At 31.1% G+C, this 24,987-nt stretch overlaps 3 protein-coding genes across 8 annotated transcripts in view; all 3 read right to left on the reverse strand.

The window, feature by feature from the left end:
• LOC141449656 (serine/threonine-protein kinase NIM1-like) overlaps window positions 1-315 on the reverse strand; it is a 112,575-nt gene extending 112,260 nt beyond the window's left edge. For both annotated transcript variants that reach the window (XM_074119282.1, XM_074119278.1), the window contains exon 1: window positions 160-315. The gene's annotated coding sequence lies outside the window, so the exon portion shown is untranslated. The remainder of the gene's footprint in view (window positions 1-159) is intronic.
• A 757-nt stretch (window positions 316-1,072) lies between these two features.
• LOC141449653 (deubiquitinating protein VCPIP1-like) lies at window positions 1,073-14,882 on the reverse strand. 5 transcript variants are annotated; one of them, XM_074119271.1, is made up of 16 exons: window positions 14,491-14,754; window positions 13,927-14,148; window positions 12,923-13,038; window positions 12,691-12,837; window positions 11,858-12,005; window positions 11,580-11,775; window positions 11,313-11,444; window positions 9,886-9,993; window positions 9,633-9,767; window positions 7,284-7,489; window positions 7,031-7,116; window positions 6,298-6,451; window positions 6,060-6,192; window positions 4,785-5,059; window positions 2,416-2,601; window positions 1,073-1,342 (listed from the first exon to the last, which is right to left on the reverse strand). In XM_074119271.1, exons 2-15 carry the CDS (start codon window positions 14,137-14,139, stop codon window positions 2,419-2,421), a joined length of 2,232 nt encoding a protein of 743 aa, XP_073975372.1. In that variant the 5' UTR covers window positions 14,140-14,148; window positions 14,491-14,754; the 3' UTR covers window positions 1,073-1,342; window positions 2,416-2,418. The 5 variants fall into 5 exon arrangements, with proteins under 5 accessions (XP_073975372.1, XP_073975371.1, XP_073975370.1 ...); XM_074119270.1 differs by lacking the exon at window positions 14,491-14,754 and adding an exon at window positions 14,864-14,882 and having other exon boundaries at window positions 1,073-2,601; XM_074119269.1 differs by having other exon boundaries at window positions 1,073-2,601; window positions 14,532-14,753.
• Window positions 14,883-17,968: 3,086 nt separating this feature from the next.
• Hsdl2 (Hydroxysteroid dehydrogenase like 2) lies at window positions 17,969-24,877 on the reverse strand. Its single transcript, XM_074119309.1, has 9 exons — window positions 24,723-24,877; window positions 24,564-24,642; window positions 24,243-24,406; window positions 23,875-24,088; window positions 22,762-22,967; window positions 22,340-22,543; window positions 20,625-20,813; window positions 20,288-20,416; window positions 17,969-18,252 (listed from the first exon to the last, which is right to left on the reverse strand). Exons 2-9 carry the CDS (start codon window positions 24,575-24,577, stop codon window positions 18,140-18,142), a joined length of 1,233 nt encoding a protein of 410 aa, XP_073975410.1. The 5' UTR covers window positions 24,578-24,642; window positions 24,723-24,877; the 3' UTR covers window positions 17,969-18,139.
• Window positions 24,878-24,987: the final 110 nt, after the last annotated feature.

Raw genomic sequence — 24,987 nt, forward strand, 5'->3', positions numbered from 1 at the left:
GGCGATTATTTAGTCTTAAATTTTATTTTCAGTATTAATATTATATATTTCATTTTTAACAGTCTAATTATCGTTCAATAATTTTAAAAAATATAAAGAATTTCACACACAAGTTGAAATAACAACCTGTTTATGGAAATTAATAATAAAAGTACTTACTGTTGTATCGTGCTACTCGAATTTCTCTCAACCGCAAACCGGCGTCCACCCACAGCTGTCAGCTTACTGGTTCTTGCTTTCCGCGGCGAGGTGAACATAAAGTTAATCAGAGCTATGTTAAGAGACATTCCAATAGAGACCTCTAGCGAGAAACGAATGAACTAAAGAATACATTTTCCTTTAAATTATTACATTTTATGCGGCCTGATTATATTGAGAAGGCAAGAAAGAGGAGTACTTCCACACGAAAAAAGAATACTCCCCAAATTAATTTAACTAAATCCCTTTAAAATTCAAATGAAATCTCTTTACAGAAAAAATAGGCTTTTATATGTTTTTAATGTAAACACGCCTCAGAGAAAATCGTTGGACCGTTTTAAACAAAAACTCAAAAAATTAAAAATCCATTTAAGGCTTTTTTTTTTTTATGAATTTTAGCGAAACATAGAACGGTATTTAGAAGTACTTAAGTGGTACTGACGTACATCACACTGAAATGGCACATTCGAATGAAGTCTAACCAACCTCTCACAAAGATGTAACTTTAATGAAAAGTTCCTGAGCAAAGGTATAAACAGAATTTGTTGATCTAAATGCGCGTTAAGATAAAAAGATACAAATAATCGTACCCCTGAAAGAAACATATTATAGTAAGGAAAGTCTAAAACTACCGCAAGATGGACGTACGTTACTGCAGCCACGTCAAAGGTGCATTACTCCAACATAACGGATAATTTTTACGTTATTGCGGCACCGCAGCGTGTACGCCCAGTGTAAAACCGGACGAGTGCACCGAGGACATAAGTCGCAGATTTTGTAACCACTTCCTACAAAATTTAACAATAATTCACAAGATCTCTAGGTTTATGTTTTGAAGAAAACAATAATGTAAAGTGAAAAACAAAACTATCAATTCAACAGCTGACTTTCTTATATTTAGGGTTATATCACAACAGAATTACAAATAAAATGTTTGTTCCCTTTTTAAAGGAAAAATAATTTATATACAAAACTTTTAGCGTATTTGACGTTTTATGTACAAAATCCGCGAGGTGGGAAAACGTTTTAAGAGTAATCTTTCATTCCCACTATTTTATTATATAAATGTTTGTAAAACAATACATCCAATGTTTAGCAAAAATATGGAATTAGGCAATTCAGTTATTGGTTCTTTTTATCTATCCTGAAAATATATTAAATATATTAGATATAAAAAATAATAAAACTAAATTAAATGAAGTCTAAATAAAACAAATCAAAATTAAAAAGCTTAGGAAAACTAATCTCTCTTACAAATTTGGAAATTAATTTATCTCATTTAATGAGATAAAGAAAAAAAAAACAACTATAAAATCGCTTCTTAGTCATTTGGTATATATTTAACAGTAGTTTTGTATAACTAAGTTTAAAATAAGATATTTGTGCTGCACCAAATTTCAGTTTATAACTATGATCAAATTCCTTTACTAAAAAAAAAAAATGCAAAAATTTATTTTACGAAAGTTTCATCATATTCAAGGCCTGACAATTCACAAACCAGCATAAAGTTTATTCGCTACAAAGGGAGGAACAGCGAAATAAATTAATTATTTTTTATCATATGCCTCAATCAGAATTAGGTTCTCAGAAGTGAAGAGACGTGAAACAGATTAAGGTAGTTCATAAGCAAAAAAATAAAATAAAACAAAATAAAATACATAGGTAGGGAGAAATTCAACAAATATTAACTAAATTAATGCTTAAATTTTTAAAGCAGAATTTGTTGATATCGCACATATATTTGATTTTTATCTTTATAAAGATCCCATCTTTCAGAAACTATCAGTTCGATTTATGAAAAATACATCTATTTACCTCTTTTCAAAAAAAAACTATTATGAACTAAACCTTTCAAATATCTAAGTGAAAATAGATTTGAATTTTCTATAACACTTTTATAAACATATGTATAAAAAAATAATAATAATATAAACTAAAATAAACTCTAATTCACAACACATAAGAACAATACTTAAAGAACTAATATTTGTACTTAAAAACAGAAATTAATATTCCACCTATCTTTTTTTTTTTCAACTACCAAAAAAGAGAAAAAAATACGAGAGTTAATGAAATGCAGCTTCTGTAGTTTATTTCTATAAGATATTTATAAATTTATTTAATCTGAAATTATTCTAATTTAAAAAGTAAAAAAAAAATATATATGTATATTCAATAAATAATTATATCGGAATTATGAACAATGGATATTTTTACAATTCAATGTCGACTTGTAGATGGTTTTGGTGAGTTTGGTGATGGGGAACGATTTTTGTTCTCTGAAAGGGCTATTCTCTTAGGTGATTCTCTTAGTCCAGTGCTGGATGATCTTTTAGTACCTGATCTAGTGCCAGAAGTTTCTTCTTCCAATAGAGGAACAGCTAAACCCGCACGTTCAGATATCTGTAGGCAACATTATCACTTACAGTACGTTAATTAGACTGTGGGAGCAGTTCAGTGAGTACCATTTATTGAAATGGCGGCCCTATACAGAAAATATCGATTACTTTATCCAACATTAGTATTGCTTAGCTTAAATTACCTTCAAAAATTAAAAATTACAAATTGGTATTCATTAAGATCAATTTAAAAAGTATCTTAGGGTTATGTTTAGAATAGTGGTTATGAGCATTATAACCTGTAAGTGCGAAACATCCAGTTCGAATTACTTATGAATCTTTTAGGAGTTAAGTATGTGGTTACTACACTTTGATCTTAGCTAAAAGGCCGAGAAGCGATTAAATGATACCTAATTAGATGTTGGAGGTTAAGTACCTCAGCGAAAAAAAAAAAGCGTTTAATTTTTACTTCTAAAAGATTTCTTTATTTCGACCGCAGCGCAAACAGATTTTTAAAAGGCCTTAAATTATTACTGCAGAAAGAGTTTAGATTATGATCGAGTAGAATTCTGGAGTTTTTATCGAAATAGAGATGTTTATATTTTCGGACCAAGAAAGTGTTTACTTCATCAGAGTGAACACTACTGCGGAAGAAAATTACTGTTTTAAACCTAAAGTCAACACATGAACTTTTTTTTATATAATAACATAAATACTACTAATAAATTTATTTTTCATAGATACGTAATATTATTGCAATAATGAAATTAATGTTGGATGAGGTTCTCCTTGATTCAATACCACTCATATCAAACTCCAGAAGCGCAAAATATATGTTTTTCTCAGGGCCTCGACTTTTTTCTGTAGATATGGAGTCATTCTAACAACTCCAAATTCCAATACCTTGCGTATATAATGCTGCCGAATTGAGAAATGCTTTGTTCATTCACGTTGAATAGGACTATAAGATTTTATTTTTTTGCAAATGATAACCACATAAGTCCATCTACGACAAAACAAATTGTTTCATATCTTCCATATGTTATTCGTCTTACTTTCACTAGGCTGTTGGTGAAGCACCCAAAATGGTTAAACGTGACTATAAGGTGGGTGGGTCCTACAGAGGTCACCAACATGGTTAAATGTATGTTAAAGGTTATCGTAAATGCATAATGTATGGAATCCACGACTAAGGCAAATAATCCACTTAAATAACTCAAAAAATCCAACTAACCGCAGCATATCATGCATTTTATAGATTGCGGTTTCTAAACTACTACTTTTTCCCTACCAGTAACGGTTCTACGAAACAAAATGAATTCTCGTTAAAAAAGGAAATTTACTGTTAATAACGATTTTAATCAGTACTATGACGGGAATAAATAGAAATTATAGATCTGTTAATTTAATTTATCAAAAGTATTAAATGTAATTTATTTATTACAAAAATTGTGTGCGGATTTTGTGTCTTGCTTACACATTGTATTACCGTAAGTATTATACAAAAGAAAATTATACGAGAAAAATACGCTTTAAGTAAAAGTTGGTTAGACACTTTACAAAATTAACTTCTTCCCAAAAGATCTTTAGAGATTTGTTCCGCGCCCTCAGTTTTTTAAATACTTTTAAATTTCGCCCTGACAGAGTGGAAAAAGAAAGTTTCATAATAGAAATCCAATTGCCAAAGATAACACACGTAAAAACCATATTGAATTGTATAATCCAATATTCGATCTAAAAGGGTCCTCAAAATGGAGATTACCTAGAAACTCAAAATCAAAAATCTACACGATGGTAACATCTCTGACTGGGAAGAAGAGTGAGTGAAAATGTCTTTATGTTATATTGTTTTTCAAGTAAACTTGTTAGATTTACTAATAACAAAATTTATTGGTAATTGTAATAATAAATGAAAACATAAAATAATTAATAGAAAGTAACGACAAAAAGTGTTCCACAATTTCCTTAATTCTTTAATTCAAAGGAAATATTTTCCATATTTAAAAAGGAATGCTTGAAGTGGGAGACCAGAAGAAATTTTTGAAAATAATGCATGCAATGTGTTTAAGCGTTTCTGCAATAACCGAAATTTATCTACAGTACAATGGCCGCACAACCGCATTAGCCTGGCCCCTAGGGTTGGTTACTCACCATCGAACCTTGCAACAGTCACGAAAAGTTTATTTAACATCTTCATCCTAACTACCTAAATTACAGATAGAATGAAGTTCATAAAGTCATACTAACAGTATCAATACAACTTCTAGAATGGGAAGGTGAAACTGAAACATTGTCCCTGTGAAATGAAGACGTTTCGTAACAGCTTTGGGAAGTAGATGATTCACCATACATTTTATTTCCACCAGGAGAATATCTGCCTGAATTTCCGGATGTTTGTTGTAAAAGTGTTTCTTCCTCAAGTGGTCTATTTTCTTCTTCATCCACCAATCGACTGGATTCCTTTGTTGCTTCACGTACTAAGGCAACAACCATCTCCATTAGGCTGTCGGTCCTGTCCACTTCTGCAATACAGAATTTTTCCTTTAAAACTATTATTCATTAATTTAAAACTACTGGCATGTAAATAGATTTTGATAAATCACTTTTGAACTTTTAAAAATGATCTTAAAAAATAATTTTTCAATAATTACTCAATTCTGAAAATCAGAGCTATCGAAATATAACATTTCAAAGTTGGCAAAATTCAAAATTATATCTTTCAATGACTGAAGATGTGGATTAAAGTAATTGGGCCCCCTGAGCTCTAAAAGGTGCAAGAGCTCCACAAGATGAATAATAGTAATAATAATAATTATTATTATTATTAAAAAAAAAATTCGTTTTTCAAGCTAGAGTCTAGTGTTTGTGATCTAACAAACACAGAACATATTCTAAAAACATTTTTCGGACAACGGAGACCTCAAACTTATTTCTATAACTCGATATACAAAATTTGACACGAAGTCATTACAATTTTACCAATAGAGAAATTAACAAGGAAACTCGGTGTTTATTTTATCAACAAGCAGGAAATGGCACGAGGTTACGGCACTTAATGTATTAGGCCATCACTGCAGTAAGCGCAAATACGGTGAACCGATTCCCGCACCGCACTCATTCGCATTTAGCTAAGGCACTGAGTAAAAGTAAAGTAATCGCCTACTTTTTCAGGCTGGGCTTAACGTCCAACTACCAATTAGGAAAGTGGACGGTGGCGGAAGCTCATGCTTTACAATCATCAATTTTTCGACCAAATAAAAAGTAGTTATTGGGATTCGAACTGGGGATCTCCCACTTACAAAGCCACACTCTTGACCACTAGACCAACAACCCGCCCCTAAGGCACACAGTAACATATAATAATATCAATAAACATATTATTATTTAATTTCTAAAAGCTACACATTTATTTGACGTAATTTATTGAAACATTATAAGTGACGTTTTAAGTAAAACACTGTTAACGCTGTTTAAGTAAAATAATAATAATTCAACAAAAATTTAGAATATTGAATAAAGAACCTGAGAAAATTTTCTGTATAATATTAGCAGCTACTTCATAAACATCACTATTTAGTACGGGATCACGTTCTTCAGAAAACCATGGAAACGTTTCATTTATAAAATCTCCTTTCCATGGTATACAAATTTTGTGCTGGAATTGAAAATAAATAAATAAATAAAAATAAACGTACATAATTGTTTAATAAATAAACAAATACATATAGCCACAGGAATTAATGATAAATAATATTCTTACAAAAGTAGGGAGATTGTCAAAATAATTTCTATCCCACCAATGTTTGAATCCACATGGACAGTTGGATTTTTTAACATTGCTTACAGGGATTGTAGTATTATCACCATTTTGATAGATTACACTTCCATCATCTCGTATTTTTCTCAAACTGCGACTAAAAATCGAAAAAGTTTTGTTAAAAACTGCACTAATTACTAATTTTAGTAAACCTTTACAGTTTATATACTAATAACATCATTAATTAGTTTAGTTTAACCTCATGACAACCCTGAATTCTACCTGAATACTTAACTTAGGTTGAAGTTAATAATTACATGGATTTATCATAACTATAGACACACTCCCATTGAAATATGACTATTTAGAGCAAATTAGTGGAGTCTCGCCACTGGCTAACTTCCCCAATCCACCATTCTGTTGTATGAGGCATTTTTAAAAGTTACCATCTTAGTTCCATTCGAAATATCAAATTAGAACATTCTACTTCTCTTCTTCTTTTTTTTCAAGTTGTGCTCACACCAATACTTTGTAAAAGCCACTTTTTCGAATTATGGGGATCTCATAACGGAGGATGTTCCCGGTAAAAACAAAATCTTATATCTAGAGGCCTGTTCTTAATATTCAAAGAACATAAAAAAATAATTACTTATATTATTGTATAATTGTCACTTCCGTAACGAGTAAAATTTTACATAACAATTAAATATTCGTAAGATAAAAAATGTTTACTTACTTGTTACAGAATGAACAAGGCTCAGCTGGATCAATAGAATGGACGACGAGAATATCAAGGCTTGAATCGTATCTATAAACGATCCTCTGAAAAATAAAACATGAAATATTCCTATAAAAATATATATGTAGCTACTGGTCTTCACTAATGGACTGACTCTGAGAAGGCTAAACAAAACTTATTAATTTTGAAAAAAGTTTATAAGTTATAGCCACTAACAATAACAAAGAATTTTTGACGACCAACTACTTACATAATTTCTAAAAGTGTAATCATAATCTTCTCTAAGAAAGCCGAACTTCTTTTTTGCAGCAACGTATAAAGCTCCGCCTGGCCTTAACGAATGGCTGCTTAAAGGTACTACACAGAGTGCTTGACACAGAATACAACGGAGGAGTCGTCGCTCCTGTAACGTTGTTACAGCGGCTTCAAGTACAGCTTCTGGCTTAGGTGGATTTACTGAAATTTATAAACAATTAATATTACAACTTTTTTTTTCCCTTAGTCATTTTAGCTTTAGCTATGCAATGTTATTTTATAAAACACCTGCCAAATGTTTTTTTCTTTACAAATTATCCCAACCTTTTTTAATTTGTGATTTTTTATTGAATAAGTAATTACTAACAACACATAATGGAATATGTCAAGTAATTTTAAAATTATAATAGTAGTACTATCCCTAAATCTTCTAATGAATTATATCAACAAATGAACAGTAATAATATAATGAACAGTCTTTATAATAAGAGGCAGAGTACTTGCTTCCCTCGCGACCCTTTAAACCCAGCCTAATTGATTACAACTATATATAGGGTTCATTTCACTCATGCATGTAACTTAGTCTATCAGTTTTTTTAAACACATCCTTGCTTTCAGATATATAAACCCCCAGTATTCTCCTAAGGTATTTCTCGTATTCTCAAACTGTGGAGGTGGAGTTCTTTATATACCTCACATCCCCAGAAACTTAAATTTAAATTAAGATTATTGCTCTATTTTAGAATTTCACTTCATGAGCAAAATTTCTGTTTTGTCTACGCACATTTAAGGATTGAGAAAACATTTGCATTTATTATACAACTTGGAACCGTCCAAATAATTTGCTAAGGAGTTGAACATTATTGAAAGACGAGGCTGTTATTTTTTTTTCTGCGTAAACGTCCATCAGGTCTTACATTTTGTCCCGACAGAAGATTTTGTTATTGTATAACACTATACTGAGCGCAGCTTTTTTGTACATTTTTAAAATCATTAAGCTAGTTTGCCATTTTTGTAAAGATGCCTACTGATGGAAAGGAATTTCAATGCTTTTGTCAAAATCTATGTATCAGATTTTTTTTTGTCTAGGACAAAACTTAAGGTGTAGCTTTCTACTTTCATTCAGATATGCTACTATTGGTGTGGAATAGAATAGACTCAAAACTAAATCTTAAGTTTTAGAACTGCAGGGAGCCAAGGGTTTGAACTGCGATTTTACTGCTGTTTTCGTAATAATAAAAAAACCAGTGCTCTAATACATTCCCAGTAAATAATACTATGTAAGAAACAGCCCCCCAATTCTGGTATCAAACCATGCAGAGGGATATTTATTAATTTCTTAGTTTTCAATTTTAAAATAACTCCTGCACACCCGTCAGCTTCATCCTGTATAAAAACATTGTTATCTGTACGCATTAACTATACGTTTAGACGTAATACCACGTTTTTGAAAGCGCTATTACATTAATATATTTAGTTGTATGTATAAATCTAACTCAGTTTTCTTATTCACGACTGATATGGCACTCCAGTCCAAGTATTTGTTGAAAAATGAATAAATAAGTGAATTATTGTACACGCTGCATATACAAGTTATTTGTGTTACTAGAGAAGAAAGTGATTTTAGGATGATTTCAAAGACATACATACAGGTTATTTCCGAAGGTAAACTTTGGGTTCTATAGCCCCCAGAAATGGATGCCAACCTGTTAAAGCAATGCGCTGTATCATGTTTCAGACTGGCCACTGGAAATAAGCATCTGCTTTGATTGAGTGTAGTGGAATCACTTGCAACTTTGCCGGAATCGACTAAATAGATGCGGATCTCTCAGCATAAGTGTGGCGAGGCAGTATATGAGAAGGTGTTTGAATCGTTTGATTTATCTTCGAAAATAGCAAATAAATAATTCGTTTAGTAAAGTGGTATTCCGGTTGTGCCATTTCCTTCAAACACGAAACTTTAGAAAGATATAACCAAACCTCTCTTGTTACATACTTGTTGCAAGAGATTCACTATACTGAAATAGTATAGTAAAGCTTAGTTAAAAATATTAAGATAAAAAAAAATGTAGGAAAACATTTGATAATTGCCCAATCGACAATTTTAGCTTCCAGTGATTTTCTGGTTTTTTGTCACATTTTGTTCACACGTAGATACATACAGGGAAAACTCGATGTCAAAAATCTTGAACTAGAACGCAATACTTTCCTACCTTGGTTGAAAGAAAAAAGTGAAGTCAAAATTTAGAGGGTACAGTTTTGCTCTAGCGTACCTTATTAATAAATAACATTTTCAGTTAAGCTTATCTTTTAACAAAATGAAACCACTTGCATGACTGATTACCTAATTTAGTGCTGTAATGATAATGAAATAAATCAGCAATTATTTGTGGAGCAACCCTTTTTTTGCAAGTAAAAAGTTCATCCATGGCCATATTCAATTTATTTAGATATGGCTGAGCCAAATGATCATCGCCACCTAAAACAATAATTTAAAAAAAAAAATTTATTAAGTTATTATTTAGACTTATTAATAAAGAGAATTATTTCTTTCCTATAAACGAAAAGGTGTAATGAAAACTAACTGAAATACGCACCAATAGTAACACAATTTAGATCATCAAATTTCATGTAACTATCAATTAAATCCTGAGGAAATCCCCACACTTTAGGAAGAAAAGATCGGCGGAGTTTAGGCAAAGGCACTGCAAAGCAATAAATAAAATTAATTACGAATATTAAATTGTAATATTCAAAGAAATTAGGTTCGTTTACTGACAGAAATTATATCAATTTGTAAAAGACTCAATTCTATGAATGGATGATTTCTCTATCAATTGAATAGACAATTTTTTTTTTTTTTTTTAACCAAATTAAAATTATTTCCTTAAAACTAAACTTTTAATCATTTGTTCTTGTTTAACTTGTTTATAAGCAAAGATATGATGTACTTATTACTCTTCAAGGAGCATTATTACCAATTTCCACTTTAACTAACTTGATACATTATTACGAGCAATTAGGATAACTTTTCGCAATCAATCTTTTCCTATCCAACTTGATACTGAGCAGTTAGGACCATTTTTCTCAATCACTGGATCTTCTTTCAATCAAATGGATCACTCGATCACATGATAGAAACTAGAACCAATTTCCAATCACTGACACTTATTTTAAGCAACTTTAGTCCAAAAAACAAAGAAGGTGAAAAACACATGGCGAATATTTAACGTAAAACTGTACAACTGTCATATAGTACATGGAACTGGGAAACTCACCTTTCAAAAGATAGACAAGGAAAAACCTTCCACACTTTAAGAAAATGGGACGTTCAACTATATATTTGTTTATGAATATTGATTGGAGAGAAGTTACTAATGAATGAATATGCCAATCTAATCCAATTGCTTTTTAAGAGAGGTAGAAAATGAGTAAAAAAAATTTACTGACTGAGAAAAGTGGTCCTGTGAATTCTAAACAGGAATTCGTGCTGAAAAGATAGTTGACTTCAACACTATATTCGTTCACATTGAACGAACTATTTTAGAAATTATACTCACTTCAAATTAAAATAACTATCTCGTGAAATAGACCTTTCAGTGATGCGAGCTTCTACATATTTATTTGTAATACTATAAGAATTTTCATCAATCTGAAATGACACCTACGAGAGAGGACCCCAACCACCCAGCCATGCCTTACGGATAGGCCAAAAACGGTGCAATTCGCAATGTATGCAATTTCACTGATTAGGCGTCAATATACACTCGAAGTTAAAAAAAATCGTTGAAGCCATTTTCAAGAAAATCTCAATAAAGTCACTCTATATTGTGGTACTTCTCTTAAGATTAAGTGAAAAAGTTATATGAATGAAAATATTTTTTGTGACACCCATAGCATTTTGAGAAAGGTTTATTGAATTTTTGTACATTCCAAATTTTAAAACAAAAGTCCAGCAAAGCTTTAATATTTTCTGATTATTATCTGATCTAGAGGAATAAATTGTAATCATAAAAATACTTACGCTCTTTAACAGGAACCAATGGTATGTAATGGTTACGCGCTGCGCTGGACCACGCCAAGCATATAGGAGAATTCAATGATCCATTTTTATTACAACAAGTCATCGTGGGGTTCAACCCAGGAAGGAAAACAGCTGCGTAAGAATAATATAAATTAATAAAATAAAAATAAGATTATAAGTACAAATATTTATCATGTTTATACAGAAGAATACGAAATCAAAAGATTTAATATGTTTCTTTCTATCAACTTCTAAAGAATTATTTACCAGCATAATCAGCAGACGCTTTCATTCCTTCGATTGAATCTAGAAGAATAATAGGCCGCCTTAAAAGATTGGCTAAACCGAATACATGGACGTTTCTTAAACCAACCATACTGCCATCTGAAGGTTTGTAATCAGGGTCACATTCATCAATAATGTAACTCCACTCGGCATTATTAATGAAATTTCCAAGGAGTGACTAAAATATAACATAATTCAAGTTTAAGATCACAGAAGAACAACAGTACATAATAGTATCACACAGTCTGATAACAAATGACCTTGTACTTTTCCATATTTGATGAAAAATGTTGTTTAAGCCCTATGCGAAGAGGATGCCAAAACAGTTCTCTACCAGAAACAGCTCTAGAAATAGCATGGACTAGGCAATGACCATCACCATCAGCGTGTATTGGAATCAGAGAGTTCCTAAATAAGACATTAAATTCGTACAATTATTGCATTTTCGCAATTATATGTTAGGTAGTCTCTGAAAATTAAGAGTTAAAATATTATTTTTTTAAAAAGTTTAAATCGAAAGCAGATCGCTATGTAAAACATTGGTTTTTTTCAACGCCTGGATACAACCCATTTCATAGAAATGTATAATGGAAAATGGGAAATAATGAAAAGAAGTAAACTGCATAATCACACGTGAGATCCAGAAGTGCAAAGTTGTTTTTTTAATTTAATTAAATTTACTTAAAAATTATTGAAAAAAAACTTAAAATTAAATAAATAAAAAACTTTTATCTTGAGGAAAATAGTTTCAAAACTTTTTACTTATCACACAATTTAGGGTCGCAAGTGTCATCAATTTAATATGGGATCTGTCAAAGTTACCGATTGCGCAATCTTTTACTACAAATTACAAAGTGGTTTACTTAGTCGTCGGATTTATGAACCATTTACTAATAAATTGAAATAACAATGATTAAAGTTTTGATGACTTTATAAAAGAAACATAAACATTTATTTTGAAAATGTTTGGGGCCCGAAGTTAAAATAAAATTCCATAGTAAAAACGTGACGCACTAATCTTACAGGTCTTATCAAGATCAGAAAATAAAAAAATAAGTTTTCAATATCAAAGAATTAGATATAACTCACTCACAAATTATCATTAAAAGATGTAATAATTTTTATTGTTTCTGCTAAATATTCATTAGCAGCTACGTCTTTTCCAAAACCAGTAATGTCTATATGGCGAGTTTCAATCTTGAAACTTCTATCACCAAATACGCTACAATCTAATGTGACACTGTAAACAAAAATAAATAAACTAATTATATGTAAGAAACTGAAACAATATCGAAACTATTAAAGCAAACACTTGTAATGCTTACCCTCCTGTTATCTGTTGAAGCGGTCGAGCTTTACCCGTATGTTTATCCATCCCATGCTTTGTCAACAAATGGGATACGAGCTTTTGCTGATAATGGGAATAACCCATTACTTTAATCTATAATTAATACATATATGTAATTTTAAATTCTTACGAACCACCAGTCAAAATTAAAAATGCGGTGATAAAAATATGAAAACAAAAACCCTAAAACTGGAAAATTTGACGTTAATGAGACACAAACGTTCACTAACTGCCTATTTCGATTGTTTATTACTCTCTTTCTAATGTTTGAAATATGTGTTTTACATTGAAACCCAAATAAATACTACAAAAAAAAAAGCGCGTTTACTTGAGGCAACAATTCCCCAACTGAGTCGTACGAAAAAGAAAATTATTATAGACTAGATTGATCATATTTTTGTTCATTACAAGAGTAATTGATAATAAAATATCCAAAAGGAAGTAATTTGAAAAATAACTTTTAACTCCGAAACTGCTAAAGCTAAATTACTTTGATTACCGTAATTAATACGCTTTTTTACATTTTTGCAGATTACACCTCAAAACCTAGACAACTTATTTGGATGAATTTTGTTTAGTTTCTACTCAAATTTATTTTTGAACAATATAATAATGCAGCAATAGTTTTTTTATTGTAAAGGAACAGTCCAGAAGTATAAAGCACTGTGATTAGTTTTAATAAAACGTAAGATGCTGTATTAGGTTATGAGATTTCATTTTTTTATTCTTTAAGAGTTTCGATAAATTTACGTCAATTTTCACGGTTAAAAACGAGCCAAAACAGTTTTTATTTTTGCAATATATTCTGTATCATTTCTTTCTATATAAAATGTGGAACGTATCTTTTATTTTTTTCTTCGGTTTTAAAAAAACTGTAAATTAATGGATGAATATAAAGTATAAAATAATATTTCAGAGATACTTTAGTATAAAAGCAAAGAGGTGTTCAAAGAAAACAAATAAAAAAATCATTCAACTTACAAGTTCTGGCCCTCTTGTTGGTAAATTAAGTTTATCATAAGGAGTTTTGAGAATATGTGGATTGGAACTCAAACTTTTATTAAAAGGGGATTTATTATCAAGTAATTCGGTACGATGTGTCTGACCGCATTGATGACAGGTGACATAAGGAACGCATTCAGGAAAAAGAAGGACCTGTCTGCACAATTCATCCTTACAAGTTCCTATCCACATCCTTGTTTCCTAAAAATGAAAAAAAGCATGACTAAAACAATATTTATAAACTAAGTAAAAAAGTGAAGTAAATCATTACAGGCACTTTTAAAAGAAGTTACGTCTTCTCACAATTATACCAAAGCTAGTATTACAAGTATGGAGAATGAATTAGGTTGCAAATGACTAAATAAACAACCGATCGTCACACAAGAAAATATTTGCTTACATCACTCAAAATAATTACCGAAATGAAACCCAATTAAGTAAAAACGAATTGTGGAAAAACTAAGCAACTATGGATTACTTTTCTCGGCACAATTCAAAATAAATATTACACAAAGGCAGTGGGCACCACCAAAGTGAACTTACATTAATATGACTACAACCAATAGACCTGCAAATGTAGCTACCTTATAAACATGTCTACACTATTGCAAACTTTCACTTGCTTTTTCAGAAATATTTTTAATTTAAATATTACGAGATAAAGAGTTTAAACACGAAACTGACAGCTGAGCTGCTCTTAAAGGAAAGTAAAAATAATATTCAAGAAATTTCCCTAAAATATACATTTCACAAAAAAATATGTAATTTTTTTCTAATCATAAAGAAATTTAAAACTCTTAAAAATGTCAGCAATGAATATTGAAATGATTTTGAAGCATTCAAACAATATTGATTAAAATATAAACATTGCTAAAGAGTAGTTTTAATACAACAGTGATATATATTTGTTTACAACCTTGGCCTAAAGTATTTGGCACCCTTTAAATTAGTGTTTATTATGATTGTAAACAATTAGAATAATTTTATATTTTATTTTATCTAGAATAAACAAATGATGTTTATAACACCCTTAATTATTGTAAACAGGTCAAATTCCACTTACTGTACGATTTTTAATTGTTTATGAATGTAGTTACATAAAGATACCGGGCTTGAAAGTTATTTAAATTTTAATTTTGGTATTTAACATGTTAATGAGAAGATATGGGTAAGACAAGAGAAATAAATAAAGTTAAAAGGGGACAAATAATTGGATTATTGGCAGAGGGACTTTCATAACTTGAAATTTAGAAACAAAATTGAAAATATCCCATTAGATTGCTAACGATTATTAAAAGGTAACGAAATTCTGGCTTCCTTAAAAGTTTGCAAAGGTTAGGCCGTCCAAGAAAATCTGGCTTTAGAGAAGACAGAATGTGGTAAGAGAAGCCCATACAGACAAAACAAAAACATGAGTTACCTAGCTCTATTATTGAGTGAGTAATTGTTTCGGCTTCGTAACAGTTGGACGAAGGCTAGTAGCTGCAGGATTAAAATGGTAAGGCAATGAAAAAGGACATTGCTGTCTGCCAAAACTAAATCAAAACGTCTTTTCTGGGCAAAAAGTATAAAGGACTGGATTTTTGATGATGTTGCCAAAATTGTTTGTTCTGATTATACCAATACAGAGGCCAATATTGATTTTTCTTTTTCTTTTTTTTTTTATCTGGTTTTTCCATTTCCGTGAACTACATACGTAAGGCACAGAGTAAGAGAACTGAATGCGTGGTTCTTGCTGTTAAATTTGTAGGGAGTAGTAAATATAATGGAATGGGGGTTGTAAAGGCGCGACAGGAACTGAACAAATGTTTACTAGTGATGGTAGGAAGGATGAACAGTGAGAAGTATCCCTCCATTTAGGAACAGGTACTACAGCCATCAGTAGACAAAATTTTTAACTTCCTCCACAAAATGCCAAGATTCCAACTAGATAATGCTCCGTGCCGTACAGCTGCAAATTACCGCCGCCGGATTGAAGGTTGAGGAATAAAATAATTGCAATGGCCTGCACAGTCTCCAAACTAAATCTAATTAAGCATTCGTGGATATTCTGAAGAAGAGATCGCCTAGACATAAGTGCTCAAGAAATCAAGAATAAGAAAAAATGATTAATTAGGAATGAGATAAAATAACGCCGGAGATTTGTTGCAGACTGGTACAAGGTATTCCAAAGCGCACGGAAGCCTTTATAATAGCAACGGGTGGCAAATCAAGTATTAATATTGATGTAAAAGATTTAAAAATATACTTTTGTAACTTATTGTTTAATTTACATCTTTATTTGAATTAGGCCTCGGCAGTTTATGTAATAAATATATATATAAATTTAAGTGTAAAATAGACAAACTAACTCACAAAATACAAAAATCCTGAATTGTATCCATTAGTACTAGGAGTGATTATGATTTTAGCACAGAAGTACGAAATTCATTCTTAAATGGACGTTGAAATAAAAACATTATTTTAAGAGAATCCGATTTAAGCAATAACTGAGCTTCGGATATCTTAAAAAATTGTTACAATCAAAAACTTAAATCGAATAGTAAAAGAAGTGTATGTAAATGTAACTTGAATGATTCAATTAGAAAACCACACAAAATAAGTAATAAAGCAGACAATGCGTTATAAATAAAATTAACATCATTGAAATTACATTTACCTTTATTATAGTATTAAACTAAAATACAATTCTGAAAGAAGAACATGAAACTTGTGATAAAAAACAGACTGTTTTCATAACTAATTTTTCACCCAGCAGAGGGGCCTCTTTAATAAATCAGATTAAGACCCTGTCAGAGTACTGCATTACCTCCAACGTCTTGTACTCTCCAAATGGCCGAAATCATTCCCCTAAGGCGCATTCTTTATTTAGCGGATAGCATAAATCATAATGAAAATATTGTGAAATATGAGTGAAGAAATTATTTTTTGGCATATACATTTACAATGTTCCAATGGCTCAGTTTTAAGTAATCATACCATTTATTTGTGACAAAAAAAACTTTTCTTAGGTCTCAGTACAATCTTTCTTCAGGGCTCAGGATTGGAGCTATGTATGTAGAGGCTTACACCCGCAACCGGCAGACTTATGACAAGGCTTATTAATGTTCGAGGTGTCATAACTAAATGTTGGAATATGTGTGTATATACGTTACACTTGTTCATCTTTTCACCTAAAAATTTTAAATTGCAGAATAATTCCTGATCATACCTGAATCTACGTTAACGACTTTAGACACATATTTTTAATGCAGATGATTCAATGATAGCTTTATTTAACAAAAAAATGGATAGATGTATTACTGACCTACAAACATCACTAGACACCATTACAAACTGGTTCCAAAGGTGGAAGCTGCAACTGAATTTCTCTAAAATGAGGCCACAATTTTTCCCGTTCATAGGTTCCCAGAATGAAGCAACCAGGAAATATTCTGGAAGCAAAGGACTTAAGAAGTGCGCTACCTACATGTAGACTACATTAGCAGTAGTGCCTGGCGAAGAATTCAATTGAAGACTGCACATGGTCACAAAACTACAAAAATTATATGGTAGACTGAAGCTGATAACCCACAAATTAACAGAAACACTCGACTCATACATCCTTGAACCTTACTTCTCGTCAAGGCACTTCTCAAACCTCTTGTAACATTTTAACTGCAAACACATAGTATTCTTGATAAAAATGCTTGAGAATACTTATATTCTTCGAAAATAAGGGGAAAAACAGAGTTAGTATTTATTCCCCAGTTTATCATTGATGTATAACCAAGGACATTTTATTAAACTTGTATTCACTTAGCGACTACATCAACGTAAAGAGTTTTAGTTTCACCAAATTATAAGAATGAAAAAGTTAGTTAATGAAGGCTTCAGTGTATATTATAGTTTAATTATTGCAGAGAAACTAAGAATTAGTGAGTGAAAAATGAAAGGAATTGAAGAAATCAAAGGGACATTTAACAGGAGCACCTTGGAAGAGCGGTTTGATAGTAATTTTATACAAAAAATTTATCTCAGCTATTAATAAAATTCATATATTTAAAAAATTCACTATTAAAATAAATAAAACTGATTTATAACAAAGACAAGATATATAAAAATATAGTAAATATACATTTCTTTAATATTTCAATCACAGGTCCTGAAAATCATACGCTTTAAAACATGATACAAATGAAATAGATAACAATCAAAGTTTGGATTTTAATGTAGTCATGAGCTTCTCTAACTTCATTGCTTTTTGAAGATTACCGGAAATCTTTAATTTACCAGACATAAAAGCTGCTGTTGCTTTTAACTTTCCTGAAAACAGATTTACTTTACATATAATTTGAGATGAAACAAATAAATGTAATTCTACTAAATATTAGAATTGGAACTTAACAAAACACAGCTATGTGTAATTCAACCCGAAATTGAACGTTAATATTCTACAACAAAATATCAAATGTGTTTAAAATTATGAGGTGAATTGGGTTTGACTTTAAAAGCTCAGAAGTTTCTAAAAGGTTTTATAGTAGATGTACAGAGTCCTTGACAGATCTTACAGAATTATGAGAGTCAGCAATATGAACAATCCATTTCAGGTTTTCGCTAGCTAAGTCATTGAAGTGTTTTAAGTAATAAATAGATTGCACTCGAATAATGCAAATTATTTCGCTGGGATGTTACCGTAAAATTAATTCTCCATTCTATCCAAAGACTTACGAAAGCAAGAAGGAATTTTTTTTAAAGCCTATTCTTAGATTGAGATGTCTGCAATCCTAAATTTGCTTGCTACACTCTCCTTGTGAATTCTTCCAGCCTGTCTTATATCTGAAACTAGGTCTTATAATTTATTATTATTATTAGGACCTTCAAGAGGGAAGGGATTAGCTATGCGGTTAGCGTACTGGACTTCCACGCGGAGGACCAGAGTTCGAATCCATCTGCTGACCCTTAGATTTTCTCTTCCTAGGAGATTCTTACAGCTCACTGTCCGGTGATGGACAGTGTTGTCTGTAACGAGAGAACCCTGTCCGGAGGCAGGCAGTGCACTGAAAAAAGCTCCGGGCGCTAATAACCTTAGATGTTATTCAATTAAAAAAAAAAATTAGGACCTTCAATATATCTACAAAAAGCCAGTACTTTTTTTTATTTAATAGGCATGAACCCCTGAGAATGGAACCATTTTTTAATTAAACTACTTCCAGCGGACACTTTTCTATCGTTCAATTCTCAGACACCAGGAGTTGAGCTATAGTCGCTTCTATAAAAAGAAAACTTTCTAGGAAAAGATTCGAACTTGAAACCTCAGGCTTGCGCTAACACTGAGTTTGCAGCTTTTTCCAATTTGTCAATAATTATTGTGAAGACTAAAAGAAATTATTTTGTAATGTAATTTTATAAATAGTTAGAGATTGTTTCTTTATAAAAACATAGAACCTTATCTTTAGAGCAAGTATATTTTTATTGTCAACATCATTATCATAAGTTTTTTTTTTTTGTTTAGTTCGCTAAAATTTTGTTAAGAACAAATATTGGCTGATTGCTTTAGTAAAACATAATAAAAAAATAAACACAATTAATACAAAAATGCAAAAATATTAAAATAAAAAATAAGATAATTTTTTTATTATATTTAATAACATATACGAGTACTCTTCTTTCTATGATTGGTCAGGGGTGACCCAAGCAGATAAAAGTTTAACAAGTTACTGGAAAAATATCTAGTCTAGTTAACATAACAAAACAACATAACACTTGGAAGAAGAACAGAATGTTAAAAAATCAAGACTTAATGACAGAATTTAATAAAACCGAAAAAGATGTAACTCCAGCAATCATTGAAATCAAAGAACTGTGATTAATAATTATGAACTAAACCATTTCTAACGTATATGAAGGAGCAGGAAAGGGGTAACTAGTTCGGAGTAAGATATAGTTTCAGAAAGGTAGAGAAGATAAGAGGTGATAAGTAGATTATGTTGCCTTGTTTATCACAATTGTAAAGGGGTAGTTTCACAAGTAGTTTCCAGCAGCATCTGTTATGTTGAAACGTTAACGGCAACAATTAAAGACGATCACCGTTAATTTACGCTATTTAAATTTGTCTTAATCTTCCAATCCATTACTTATTAATTCTTAAGTACAATTACCGAAATATTTCAATAAAGAATTCTGTAAAATAGTCTGGCTAAGTTGACCAGAGCTTATGCAAATTTATTTTTTAGTGATAAGGGTTGTACGGAGTGCGCTTTCGCCAGATCCAGTGACAACACTCCATCAGAAGACCTCTCGTCAATTTTTCAACTGGATTTTAATAATTTTGAATAAATACTAATAAATTTATTCTTACCACTGAACATTTCAAAAAAATTTTTGGAGTCCATAGTTAACACAGAATCAGGTGTATCTGAAGGTTTTCCTTTTCCAGCACTTCCGGATCCATTTTTAAGGTCAATGAACCAAACACTTTCTTGAGCACCTACATTAGAAACACAGTCTTTATTTCTGACCAGTTACATAATACCTAAGAACACAATCTTATAAGATTATTATGCAATCAACAAATTAAAATGAACTCAATAAGTACAATACTTCTACCCACTGAAACTTTTATGAAATTTAAAAAATCTAACTAGCGCTGCTTTTTAACAGCAACATCACACTATTATTATTACATGAAGACATACCTGTCAGATTAAATTGATAAACAGCTTGAATAGATCTAACAAGTTCTGGATTCAACCTTTTGGTAATTGCAATAAATATTTCTTCAACATCTTTGCCTCCTCCAGATGGTTCAGTTTTAGCTTTTTTGAGCAAAATTTTTTCAGGATCAACATCAAGAAAAAAGTCAGGCATTAAACCATCTTTATTACCTGCAAGAATAATAATTTTAATCATATATCACTTACGCTACTTAAAAAACCTATTTTAAGGAACTCCTTTGCCTGAATCATAAAACGCATTAATGGTTTTTGGTGTTTAAACTGTTAACAACAAGAAAGAGATGTCTGCATGAAAGTTAATTTTACAGGAGTAAATGTAAAATAATTTAATAAATATCCATCCAAATCACTTACCACGCGAAATTCGGAATACATGTGCAATACAACTTTATTTATACAAAATACTGGAAAACAAGAATTAATAAGTTCAATCGCAACTTCATGATAATCAACTTTCAATTATGCGTAGAAGCTCTCCTTTTGCAGTTGATGAAATTCATGAGGAATATTCTGGAGTGTAACAATAATATAACCATTATTTGCCAGAAAACATCTTTATCTTAGCACCTTCAACTTTTGCTGAATTTTTCAGAGTAAGCCGGTGTTGAAGGCAAACCATCCTAGTTACTTTTCGAAGCTTAAACTTCTTAGAAATCAACGGACCAATGAAATGGCAGCATTCAATGACCCCACTTTCCTTATTATTCAGGTGTTGTAGAAATTTAGAAAAATTGTCTTATTTCCCTTGCCGGCTATTGATGCCAAAAGACGAATTACAAGTCAAGATTTTTGTATAATAAGAATGCCACTAAGTTATTTTTGAAGTTGTCAAAAGCATCTTGTTTCATCACGTGCACACTAAAATTGTATGGATTAATAGAAGCCTTAAATTTGGAATTCTTCTAACAAGTTGAGTCTGTCAATTTCTACGCTATTAATAAAGCAAGGGATAAGCAATTCTACAGTGTCAATTTGCCAACTTCAACAAGTGCCGTGATGATCGCATGTTTCTCATTTTGTTGTTGATGTTGTAGGCAAAAATCTTCAACTTCTTGATGTGAGGGTCACATAAATGTATCTCTCAACGTAACAGCTCAAAAGTTAGCCACTTATGTTATTTGGGCCTTTGTCTTTAATGTTAAACATAACAGACCATAATTTGACTTTTCAAATCGTGATCGAAATGCATTAACTGTTTTCTACAGTAGAACAGATCTTAGAATGGCTTACAATGGCCAAAGATACTCTTAAACTGGCCATGAAATCTATTGCGACTGTCGCAGCCTCTTGGTCTGTAACCTCGGTTACTTCCTTAAAGGAATTATAAAACTTTTTGCTTCTTCGCATTATTAAAATCATTATTAGAACATATATTACTTGAGATTGGATTATTTTTTTGTTTATTGGCAAATAAAGAATGTGGGTAACATTATCATAAAGAATACATTATCAGAAAACTTTTGTCAACTTAATTCGAATTATGAAACTAAATAATGAGCGAGATGTAATTTTTCTAAATACAGTACTTAAACTCATTAATACCTTAGCAAAAAGTGATATAAATTTACTATTGAATACATTCAATTTTAATAGATGTGAATTAGCATTCATCTAGTTAACAAGTACTAACATATAATCCGCTCTCAGAAATCATGGACCATCATTAGAATACTAACTTGGATTTACTGCATATTGATCAATTTGCTCCTGAGTTAATCCTTCTTCTTTGAGCAAATCTTCATCTATTAAAAATTTTCCCGTAACAGATCGAGAATCTTTACAGATGAGAGCGTAAGTAGCATCTGCCATAATTTCTGGTTTCCTAGAATATGATCCAGACTCTTTCCCACCCAGCATTTCTATAGCTGCAGTATGAATAGCTAAAACAGCAAAAATCAGCATAATGATTACCAGAAAAATTCCGAAATTTTTGGAACAAGACACTATGTAGGTAATAATTGGGGAATCAAATACTTATTTATTTTATGTTATTAGTTATATTTTTGTTTAATTATCTCATTAATTTCTGGGTTGCTTATTTAGCCTCGTACCGGTATGTAGTAAAATAATACAATAACTGAAAGGAAGTTTGTTATACCTGTTAAAGGCCAAAGAGAATTTACAGCTATTCCATCTTCTTTAAATTCTTCTGCCATCCCAAGAACACACATAGACATTCCATACTTCGCCATAGTATAAGCCACATGGTTCTTAAACCAATGAGGAGCCATATTCAATGGAGGACTAATATTTACTATATGAGGATTTTTGGCTTTCTTTAGATAAGGGATACAGATTTTTGATCTAAAATAGAAGCACATTTTAATCTTAACCAACTTTGAACTTTTCATAATCTAAAAAAGATAATTTAAGATCAGTTTTTCAAAGTACACCAAGGTCCTATCCATAATTATAATTAACTAAAGACGCAAATTAATAATTTTCCGTGGCGAATAAGCAATACTGCAAAAGTACTTGCTTTAATATTAAAAAAATGGATCAGTGGATTTTTGATTTCAGCTCAAGAAAAAATTCTCTAGCTCAAACACGGATCAGAAAGATTTAAAAGTTGTTCCGTCCCCAATACAATGGACACATCGAAAAATTTCACAACTTCCACTACTTTCAGTAAACTAGCAAGATTTGAGACCCAGAGTGAGAACTAAAAACTGAGCAAAAAAAAACTACTATTTAAAATGTTTCTAAATCAAGATAAAGTATTACGGAAATATGAATGGTCTTTAAAGAAAGTTAGAATTTGCTTCCTTTGCAGAAAAGCGGATGTCTCTAGGGGTGCAAGATACTTTGTGACGTGAAGCAAACTTAATCTTTAACAAATCTAACAGGAAAATTCCATGTAAAGACTGGTGCAGTCGAATTTTTTACACTAGTTTAAAGCTTAAAAAAACCTATTGATCAATTTGTCATAACGAATGCAAGTATTGATTCATATGGTCGAGCAAATACTCTTTATGGAGGAGCGTAAACCCTAATCTAAACTCTAATGCCAACTAATATCGTAATTTGTCATCATATATGAAAAAAAAACTCACTAAAATGAGTTAAAAAGCCAATAAACGATACTTTGTTTGAAGAATAGATAAGATGTTGATAGAAATAATGTTATCAAGAATTAATTTTGTTATCTTCACTTGACAAGTCCAAAGTGAAATTGCAAATTTGTTAAAAAATAATACAAATTCTAACTCACACCAGAAAAGTGCCTCGGGTGTTGATATTATGCATTAGATCGTATCTTTTCATTTCAGTCTCTAAGGTACCTGTCAGAGAAATTGCACTAGCATTGTTGATTAAAACATCTATTCCACCAAACGTTTTTACAGCATTTTCTACAGCTCCTTGAACTTGTTTTTCATCCCTAACGTCAACAATACACGGCAATGCCTTTCCACCTGCATCTTCAACTAAAAATACATTCATATTCAGTTGAGGTACAAATTTTTATATTTAATATTTTACTTTTGAAATCACTCCGAATCTCACAGAAATGAAATTTGTAATCCTGAACTAAGTTTTGAAAATATTTACTAATCTTGTAAAAATAATAAATGTGCACACCTTCTTTTGCTGCTGTATATATGGTTCCAGGAAGTTTTGGATGAGGTTCTGCCGTCTTTGCTGCTATAATAATGTTAGCACCATCACGAGCAGCTTTCAAAGCAATTGCTTTACCAATACCTCTGCTAGCTCCCGTAATAAAAATAGTTCTCCCGGCTAATTTCCTTAAACACACACAAATTTTGATGGCATAAAATACAGAGTACCTAAGTTAAAATTATAGCCGGTAAACTCTAAGTACTTCAATCAAAATAATCTAAATACGTTCGTATACACAGAGTACACAATGGAAAAAGGTATAATTATTCAAATAACACTTACCCAGTATTAATCATTTTGCTCAGAAATTAATTGAATTTATAAAATGTCACAATTATGTTGTAGTGGCTTCTTTAAATTGCTGTAACCAAATTTTTAGGCAATTAAAAAGCTCGAATAAAATGATCAAGGATAAGCTGGAATGTGAAATAATTCCCGTACTTCTGCCAGGACCAACACGACATGAGCCAACTGTAGCTTGACACTACATACACAATTAGTACAGACAAAATTACTCCCATTTCAAATGGGTCATTACTGTAAAACACCGTAAGACGCAGGCGCAGCTCTTCATCTGTCAAAATTCTACTAAAGGTTATGAGTGAGTAGAGGTTCTTCTATGTTAACTGAACCTGACGTTAGAGTTAGTATTAGTAAGTACTAATTAATACCAAGCTTAACTAAAATTTTTTTGCAATTTCACACC

Source organism: Rhodnius prolixus, unplaced genomic scaffold (assembly GCF_049639745.1).
Source record: "Rhodnius prolixus isolate KJV_2025 unplaced genomic scaffold, Rpr scaffold_2, whole genome shotgun sequence".
NCBI lineage: Eukaryota > Metazoa > Arthropoda > Insecta > Hemiptera > Reduviidae > Rhodnius > Rhodnius prolixus.

Coding starts and splice junctions, on each gene's coding strand:
- LOC141449653 (XM_074119270.1), bottom strand. CDS start 14,139: ATGTGGATAGGAACTTGTAAGGATGAATTGTGCAGACAGGTCCTTCTT. Junction 11,776..11,857: donor CAAATATGGAAAAGTACAAG/GTCATTTGTTAT, acceptor GTTATATTTTAG/TCACTCCTTGGAAATTTCAT. Junction 7,117..7,283: donor ATTACACTTTTAGAAATTAT/GTAAGTAGTTGG, acceptor TTTATTTTTCAG/AGGATCGTTTATAGATACGA.
- Hsdl2 (XM_074119309.1), bottom strand. Junction 24,089..24,242: donor ATATACAGCAGCAAAAGAAG/GTGTGCACATTT, acceptor ATGTATTTTTAG/TTGAAGATGCAGGTGGAAAG. Junction 18,253..20,287: donor TTTTTTTGAAATGTTCAGTG/GTAAGAATAAAT, acceptor ATCTGTTTTCAG/GAAAGTTAAAAGCAACAGCA.